Source organism: Centroberyx affinis, unplaced genomic scaffold, assembly GCF_046629955.1.
Source record: "Centroberyx affinis isolate AG114_WGS23_722 - 3 ecotype Tasmania unplaced genomic scaffold, CSIRO-AGI_Caff_v1 ptg006540l_1, whole genome shotgun sequence".
NCBI classification, from domain to species: Eukaryota; Metazoa; Chordata; class Actinopteri; order Beryciformes; family Berycidae; genus Centroberyx; species Centroberyx affinis.
The window spans coordinates 50001-60000 of record NW_027283312.1 but is presented as its reverse complement, the minus strand read 5'-3'; the positions used below and the strand labels follow the sequence as shown (position 1 = coordinate 60000).

Sequence of the window (10000 nt, the reverse complement as noted above, 5' to 3'; positions counted from 1 at the left end):
TATATAATATATAAATATCCAACTATCCAATGGATATTTGTCACATATATCCTGAATAAGTATATACCACATACACACTATACTTGAATACATATATACATGATATATGCATATAACATATATCGGACAGCCTACAATTGCTACAGTATATATTAATATAATTATACATACATACATACACACACACACATATGTACATGTATACACATACCAAAATAAAATGTCTCTTTATCCCTGAGTTCCTCATTGATTTTTTATTTTTATGTTTTTCATTTAGTCTCCATCTTTCTTGCTCAGCGCTTATTGCTGTGGTGTTTCTGCACTACTCTTCCCAGAGATTACCTGTCAATCAAACAGTGTGGGCGGAGCTTGGATTTTCTGTTGAGGATTTTTCTGAGGAAAGAGCTACCAGACACCAGGTGTTTAGAACAGACAATGGGGAAGCTTTCATGAACTGGATATAGGCTGAATCACTATTGTGTTATTGCAATCTGAGATAGTAGGAAAACTGAAATGTATTTAGATGAAAATGTGGCAGATTATTACTACACTGAGATTCTCTCTACCCATGCACAAACCACAGACCTGGTGCATTTCTACTCTGCTCCCTCAGTGACTCCCATAGCAATATGTGAGGAACAACCTGCATGTTGAGGAACGGGGAAGTAACCACACACACACACACACACACACACACACACACACACACACACACACACACACACATAGCAAGTCACATTAATAAACCAATCATCACCCGGTCAGTTGCCACCAGGCTGTTTTATTGGATTAGAATAACCTAAATATGCTAATGAGGCGCAGCAGGCCCATTCGTGTGTGTGTGTGTGTGTGTGTGTGTGTGTGTGTGTGTGTGCATGAGAGTGGAGGGTGTCACATCTCGTTATCTCCCATCCGCACAACTTAAGCTCCGTAGGGCACTTCAAACAGCCTGCGAGGGGAGGGAGCAGTGTGTGTGTGTGTGCGTGTGTGTGTGTGTGTGTGTGTGTGTGTGTTTAAGGAGGGGGGGTGCTTTCTGTACCATGGGGAAATGGGACTGTGATTTCAGACCAAATTAAGCCACATCAAACAGGCCAGATCAAAGAGTATGCAGCCCTTACTGTCTGTCCCGTCTGACATCACAGCTCCTCAGGACGGGATGCTCCCCCCAACACACACACACACACACACACACACACACACACGCTTTCCTCGTCCTTCCTTCTTTTGTTACTCCTCATACCACTCTTTTTCCTCACCTTTCTTCCTTCATCTCTGCCTTTAATGTCAATTATTCTCTCTGTCCTTTGTCTTCCTCTTTCACTGGTATCCCCACTTCACGAGTGTGTGTGTGTGTGTGTGTGTGTGTGTGTGTGTGTGTGTGTGATGGAAGCAGAGAATTTAACTGAGAATTTCTGAAAAACTCAAATGTATACTTAACATATCTTCTCAAAAATATTCATTAACAAAATATCTGACACACAAAATAAAAAATAAAGTCGTTATAGTCTGTTTTTCAACCAATTTGTTAACACTTCACATGAAGTGTTCATTAACTAATGTTAACTAATGCATTTATTAACATGAATTAATCATGAATAACAACATTAACAAAGACTAGTTCATGTTAAATGCACATGAACAACTGCGTTAATATTGTTATACATGTTTGTTAATAATGTTAACTAATGTGTTTACTAACATGAATTAAACATGAACAGTGACATTAACAGAGATGAGTTCATATTAAATGCACAGTAAACAACTACATTAAGCAATGTTGTTATACATGTTTGTTAATGACAATGTATTGTCTAAATCAGTGATTCTCAATCTTTTTCATATCAAGGACCCTAATTTAATCCACATTAGGGCCACGGACCCCCATTTGATGAGGTTTTGTCTCTCAGACCCAAATCTGAGAATATTTTTATTGTTAGATATGATTTTGTCCAGAATTCCATGACTATCTGTATTGTAGGTAGAGAGATAACAGTGAAAATACATATGACCAAAACAGTCATTCTTCTACATTCTCTAATTGTGTTAACTTCTTGTAAATGAAATAATGGTGAAGTTTAACAATTCATCAATTTGCATTGGACCCCCTGGAACCCCCTCAAGGACCCCTGGTGGTCCCCGGACCCCTCGTTGAGAACCACTGGTCTAAATTGAAACCGTAACTCTTCATGTATTACTGAAACATATCCTGACATTAACTAAAGTGATTAAGTCACAACAAGCATTACCTAATGTGAATAGTGTGTTATTCGTGTAATGTCCTATAATGAACTCTTGTATAAACTCTTAAATATTTCTAAAATAAAATGAGAACTTGTAGCCGCTCTAAAGCAAAGCTGGATGGTTAGTTCACTTTAGTGACACGTCTAAACCTGCCAGGCTTGTTTAGTGGATTAGTAAAACAGACACAAAATCAAAATTCAACAAAAAGAAAGGACTTTCAATGGCAGAAGATCTTTTCTTCCCACGAGACTTCGAGCTTTTGTTTACACAGGAAGAGAGCCAAGTTAGCCAGACAGCTTTGTTTTCAGATAATAAAAACCAATACCAACTTTGGATTACTGAAAGCTTTACCTTCATACTTTGGATAATGCTAATCACCTATGATAACATACTTGCTGAAGCCAAAAAAAAAGCATTATCTCAAATCAAATATTGAATAATGTGAGCAATGGGCCAAACTAAAAATCAGTGTAGTCCATTAACCTTAAACCCTAATTTACCCTAAACCTAATCCTAATTCTAATCTTAACCCTAAACCCAAATCCTAACCCTAGTCTAGCCCCCAAAAAGTCCTCACTTGGGAGGGTTTTCCTCATCTTTCTATGCTTGTGAGGATGTTTGGTCCTCATACGGATAGAATTACACACACACACACACACACACACACACATGCATTTCACAGGGATTTAACGGGGTTATAGGTTAACTTGGATCAAGTATAATGTGATATGTGCTGCGGCTGGGAGCGTGTGATTGTGCCGTAAGAACAAGGAGAGGAGCAGCCATCCAGTGTGAGGGGGGGAGGAGGAGGGGGGAGGGGGGGGAGGGTGGGGGGGTGGGGGGGTGGGCAGCCAGCCTCCATTTGAGACGGAGCTCCAGCTTTGATTTGCGTCAGCAGTCCTGCCTGCTCCAGTCAGACCCTTTGATACCGGCTGCTGCCAGTGGCTGTCAAGTGCATGTGTGTGTGTGAGTGTGTGTGTGTGTGTGTGTGTGTGTGTGTGTGGGGGGGGGGGGGGGGGGGGGGGGGGTGGATGTGGATGTGTGTGTGTGTGTATGGAAGGGGTAGATAGCTACATGGAGAGGGGAGGGGAGGGGTGGCTGCTGTTTTTGGGGGGTTGGGGATGAGAGAGTAGGGAGAGAGAGGGAGATGGCTCTGTGTGTGTGTGTGTGTGTGTGTGTGTGTTGGTGGAGGGCAAATACAGACACATGCATCATAAAGTATGTATTTATAATGTATGAGACTTACTGAAAAATATGTACAAACCTGTCACAATTCCAGACAGGAGGGACAGATTGTATATCATTTGATGAATTTGTCCATTGAGTTATTGATTTATTGATTAGTCATTACTGAGCCAGTTGTTGTTAATGTCACATTGTCACAGTTGCCAACCTGATATGTGTTTATATATTTCTTGATTTTGTTCTGGCAAGAAGCACTTTTGTATTTCACGGCAATAAGGCGCCTTTGAATTGAAACTGAAAATTGAATTGCGATACAGGCAGAGAGAGAGAGAGAGAGAGAGAGAGAGAGAGAGAGAGAGAATTAGGCAGATAGAGGAGTGAAAGAAAGGCAGCAGAGGGGGAGATTCACCTCCTATTCCCAGTCAGAGATGACTCAGTGGAAGAAACTGGCAGACATTTTGGATCTTACTGTACCTACAGTAGTAGAAATGCAACGGAGTCGCCTACATCCTCCATTTTGGAGACAGAGTGCAGTTTCAAAGTGAGAGGCAAAGTGATGCGTCTGTGACCTTGCAGTTTCATGAACTTCCAGTCAGTTGGCTGAGAGGCATTCAAGGTCGGGGGATTTTTACAGGAAATATCAGCTCCATGAAGTAATAACATGTGTGCACGCATATTCAGACTAAGACCCAGGCTTTTTCAGAATCCATAATAACTGTACTGACCAGTGACATTACAGGTTGAGGAATTTAACTTGGTATAAATGTTGGTAAAATGGTAAATGTGGGAAAATGGTAAATATATACACACACATTTCCCATGGTAAATCTATGCATGCTTTCCACATTGCACCAACCCATATACCCAACCCATATACATTATTAGAGCAGTATGAAAAACAATCTTTACACCAATACATCACTGTTTTTTTTGTTTTTTGTTTTTTTTTATACTGTGGCAATAAGACAATGAGTTGTGGTGAAATGTGGTTGGATCTGGCAGAACTGGGCCTGTTTACTGTGTGTGTATTTAAGTTAAACTCACTAGAGCACAAAGTCATGAATTGTCAGTATGTATGTTATTAAAAGTTCCAAGTCTGCATTGTTGACGTTTAATTTGCCCTATTCAAATGTTTGCTGTTGTTGTTTTGATTGTAACGTGGTGTTGTCTGTGTGTTGCCAGTGCTCCTATCCTGTGTGGGAGGACTTCAGCGCCAAGGCCACCAAGCTGCACTCCCAGCTCAGGTAAGATACTCCGAGAACAAAATAAAGAATGGCTTTCCAAAGTGTAGAACCCACAATTTGATTTAATATAAATATATTGTGTAAAAGTAAAATTATTCATGGTGGTAGCTAGGGCTGGGCGATATGGACAAAATCAAATATCACAATATTTTTGACCAAATACCGCCATATCGATATTGCGACAATATTGTAGGGATGACTATTGGTGCTTTCACAAAATATTTACACAATGAGATTTTTGATAAATAATCATCAGTAATGTGGATATAATGACTAAGTGGGTAAAGGCAAATAATAGAACAGCTAGAACAGTCTGGTAAGTTCAGAAAATGACATCACTTTACTGTAATGCAGCCTTTAAAACCAGGAGAAGACACTTATGCCATATCACGATATTACGATATCCAAAATCTAAGACGATATCTAGTCTCATATCACGATATCGATATAATATCGATATATTGCCCAGCCCTATTGGTAACCCAGTCGTCACTTACGAAATGATGATTTTTAAGATTTCTTTTCAAAATGGATGTAAAGCATTTTGGAATGATGAAAAATCTCTTATGGGTTTTTGAAGGCCAATAGCTAATCCAATAAATGTGACCATTTGTATTCCAAAAAAATCCAAATATTCAGTATTTCCTCCAGAATTCTCGACTTATCAGGGTGGAAAAGCCTCTGAAACAGCATTTAAGACCACTGAAAAACACTGAAAACTCTCCATTGAAACCCAGACTGATGAAACTCCTTTAGACTTAGCAGCTCTTTAAATGATAGGGGAAACTAATGAAGAATTAATTTAAAAAAATAAATAAATATATACATGATATATTGGAAAACCGATATCTCAGTCTAACCCTACTCTCAAGTACAGTGATTAAATCAGCTGGAATCAATGCCACCAATACGAAACCTGATCATTAAGTGTGCAAATCAGACTAAAGTGGGTGCTCAGCAATAATTCACCCCATAATCCAAACTAATGAACCTTCCCTCTCCATGTAGAACCACTGTTCTGGCTGCTGTGGCCTTCCTGGATGCCTTTCAGAAGGTGGCAGACATGGCTACCAACACTAGAGGTAAGACAACCACTAGTATCTGTGTGTGTGTGTGTGTGTGTGTGTGTGTGTGTGTGTGTGTGTGTGTGTGTTGTGCTCAGCTGAAGTGACAAGCGCCCTCTAAATGGCAGAACTAATAGGAGTCTTATTATGTCGCTGAGATATCATCGACCCGCCTGCTAAATTCTCCTTTTGACTGATGAAAGAGTTTTTTTCGGCAGCCTAAAGGTACATTCTGTCCCAAACTTCAAAGCGTTTCTAATGCGGTGTTTAGAGAGCTAGAAATGACTCAAGTTTCCCTCAGGAGAGATTGATGAAGGCTATTTTTGTAGCAGCTTGCATGGGAAAACAGGATATATTTTGTTAATAATCCAGAAAATCAGTTTTGGGTCAGAAGATAAAATATTCCTGATATTTGCATTAAGGCTTGACTGATGTATTGATGCCGATATTTTGGGTTGAAGGTGCTGATAGCCAATATTTTATGCTGATATTTAATATCTTTAAGTTTGACGTGTTCATGCCAAACATATTACAAGCATTGTATTCTTGTCAAGGAAACAGAAACCTTCTAAAACTATAAGAATACTTCAACATATTCATATGGGATCTGATCAAGATATCTCATTAGAATCGATTCAGATTAAGGGCTTCCCATTGACAACCAGTGTAGTATTGATCAATTCTACAATAAGCATGTAATCGATCAAACTGCATCATATTGATCATATCGGTGACACCTCTGATACATGACTGATTTTTAGTGAGAGACCCATACCAACCCAATATATCAATAAACCAACACATTGGTCAAACCCTAATCTGTATAGATATATTGTGATTTCACAGAGGAGACAATTGAGAATCGTTGTTTTGATGTTACAAAGTTGGATCCAATGGGAGCTCAATGCAGAACTCAACATGGTCCATTTCCAACACTATGCTCCACCAACACAGTGAACTTTATAAATTGTAGTCAATGAATCACTTTTGTTTTTTTGTTTTTTTGTTTTGTTTGGCTTGAGACTCTTGGTATTCTATGTGTAGGCTGAAAGTGCCGGACTAGTTAATAGAGTGTGGGCTGAGATCTGAGAAGGTCAGAAAAACACTTACCGCCCACTGAATACAATATGAATACTATAGTACCAGAAAGAGAGAGGGGGGGAGGGAGAGAGAGAGAGAGAGAGAGAGAGAGAGAGAGGAGGAGGAGGAGGAGGAGGAGGAGGAGGAGGAGGAGGAAGACTATCAAGGCTGTAATAGAGGGAATTTCTCCTCCTGTTGCGACTTATTAGGTGCAGCTGCCTGACAGTGTGCGTGTGATGGTTATGTGTGTGTGTGTGTGTGTGTGTGTGTGTGTGTGTGTATGTATGTGTGTGGCCCCAGGTGGGCTCTCCTAGAGGAGGATACAGGAAGAGGCTCTTGCTGCTTTTACAGGCCAGACAGGAAATCACCAAGCTATGTCAGCTCATTACACATGCCACTACAACAGCCACACACACACACACACACACACACACACACAGAATATATCATAAGTGATGCTGGCACTAAAACACAGGCTGTGCATCAGAGGCTCTCGGTACTTTCTGTACCGACGATGACTCACTCCTATTAGAGTCCGTACAGACAATCGCTGCTCTTTCTCAGCCTGTGATGTTCTCTAATAGATTTGTTAAATGGATGGAGGCAGGAGATGGTCGCAATAATGATGCTCTCTGTCTTCTATCCATTCAGCATATCAATGTGCCACTTATTACAGTGTGCGTGTGTGTGTGTGTGCGTGTGTGTGAGAGTGAATCAGGCCCACAGGGTACAGATGATGCCATGCTCTGTACTTGTACCAATACAAATGTTAAATTCTGCCAGTTATGAGCCCACATTGGCTGTCTTGCCATCCAACTGTCGAGGGAATTTGGTGCGAGCTTTTTGAAATGTCGCAACAAATAAAATGCAAATGAGGTGTGTTTCCATCAGCTGGGTTGAAGCCAATAAATGGGCTCGAATGTAAAAAAAAAAACCCCATCCACAAGAAAATGAAAAATCTTTAACTGATTAATATTGGAAGTTGTTATTGTTTTTTGGTGTCAGCTAATTTTGGCCATATAATGCAGCAACCAATAATATACAGCAGTGGTTCTCATCGTGGGGTCCGGGTACCACCAGGGGTCCTTGAGGGGGTTCCAGGGGGTCCCCAGCAAATTGATGAATTGTTAAAATTCACCATTATTTCATTTACAAGAAGTTAACACAATGAGAGAATATGGAAGAATGACTGTATTGATCGCAGTTTCACTGTTATCTCTCTGCCTACAGTACAGATAGTCTTGGAATTCAGGACAAAATCATATCTAACAAAAAAAATCTTCTCAGATTTGGGTCCGAGAGGCAAAATCTCATCAAATGGGGGTCCGTGGCTCTAATGTGAACTAAATTAGGGTCCTTGATATGAAAAAGGTTGAGAACCACTGATATACAGTATATGGTACATAGGAGGGACAACACATATGAACTGTTGTATTGTGAGATTGAACCATTTGTCAGGCTAATTATGCCAATTATATGTCATTATTTATTTGACAAACCTGTTTCCATCGTTATTTTTTGTGATGTTTGGGCAGTTCTAGCAAATTCGGATGTTTCCATTCAGCTTTTTCTAATTTGATACTTCATCATTTATAAGAAAAAAAAGAAGAAGAAGTACTTGGATGGAAAGCCAGTTGATATCTGCTTAGCGTATCTCTTTCTCTTTCTACCCTCCTCCCAGAGGTTGCCTGAGGATATGAGCAGGAAGGATGAAAGGATGTCTCAAACAAGAGCGAGACGGAGGGAAACATGAATAAAAAGTTTCAGAGGAGAGTTCTTCCAGAGGAAAAGCAAAAATCTAGGGAACAGGGGAGGAGAAATGAGGGAAAAGACGGAAAGGAACATACGTGAGAGAACATCGCGGAATATCAATATAACAGCAAACGATCATGTGTGGGGTGTACAGTAGTTTATGATGTTTCTTAATGGACTACATTGACTTTTTAGAAGTTTGTCCAATTTGCTTTACCCAATATCTGATGAGAAGATTGGCACCAAAATCATCTCCACGTTTCCAGCAGCTAGTTCTGTCTGGTGTGCATGCTGCATTTCTTACGTCAACAAATCCTATGAAAATAAAACAACAATGTGTTTGCTCTACTCCCGTTACTTTCTGACTTCCCACGTTCCGTTTTTAGCCGTCAACCCGGAAGTCATTGGCTTCAATTGTAAGCTAAAAACCTTGAAATACAGCTCACAAAGACATAGTTCACATTTTAAAAATCGCTAACTGTTACCACGAAAAGTCAGGCTGTTGTAGTTATTACCAAATCAAATTCAAATGGGAACAAATTCTTCATTACGGCGGGGACTATTTTCGGTGCTACGGAACTACTTTCCTGAGATCGCAAAGTGTGTACAGCCGACTTATTAAGTTGTTTGAGGAAAAAGTCGGCCGGCCCGATGCATCGTGATGAAGTCATGCTGTTGCTCTGGGCAACAGCATGGCTCTGTGACAGGTTTTTAATCGTTTTTTTAATACAGTGGAGTTCTATGGCTGCTGGGACATGGCTGCATTGGACACCGGCTTGTTGAGACTTGTTGGCAAAACAAAATCATTGCTGATTTTGTTATTTTCATAGGATTTGTTGACGGTAAGAAATGCATCAAAAAACACCAGCGTTATCCTTTAAATAACTGAAGGTGATTAGCATTACCCAAAATATAAAGAAAGACCTTTTAGTAATCCTAAGTTGGTATTGGTTTTTAATATTTGACAAGAGGATTGATACCAAACTCATCTCTGTGTCTCTGGTAGATAGCTCTGTCTGGTGTGCATGCTAAGGCTTTAGCATACAGTATATTAACTTATCGTGTGATTAGCATTATCCAAAGTATGAAGATAGACTTTTTAGTAATCCAAAGTTGGTATTAGTTTTTATTCTGTGGCCTGTAGATTCATGACTTGTGAAAACAAAATATCACTCATCATCAAACTTTAGCTATCGGGCTAACTTTGCTAACTTTCTGTGTAAACTAAAGAAGTAGCGCTCAAAGTCTCGCGGGAAGAGAGATCTTCTGCCACTTAAGGTCATTATTTTTGTCGAATGTTGTCTGTTTTACCAATTCCCTGAAAAAGCCTGGCAGGTTTAGACACATGTCATTAAAATGAACTAACCCCCCAGCCTCAGAGCTGCTACAAGGTCTCATTATCTCACTTTTAGGCTAATGCTAATCACCAGCGAT

The 10000-nt window shown here is 40.0% G+C and overlaps 1 protein-coding gene across 1 annotated transcript in view; it reads left to right on the top strand.

Annotated features, from left to right (window-relative positions):
• mtss1 (MTSS I-BAR domain containing 1) overlaps positions 1-10000 on the top strand; it is a gene marked incomplete at its 3' end in the record, with an annotated part of 79246 nt that overhangs the window by 19698 nt on the left and 49548 nt on the right. The window contains exons 2-3 of the mRNA XM_071512798.1: positions 4609-4670; positions 5679-5752. Coding sequence (XP_071368899.1) covers positions 4609-4670; positions 5679-5752 — 136 coding nt within the window. The remainder of the gene's footprint in view (positions 1-4608; positions 4671-5678; positions 5753-10000) is intronic.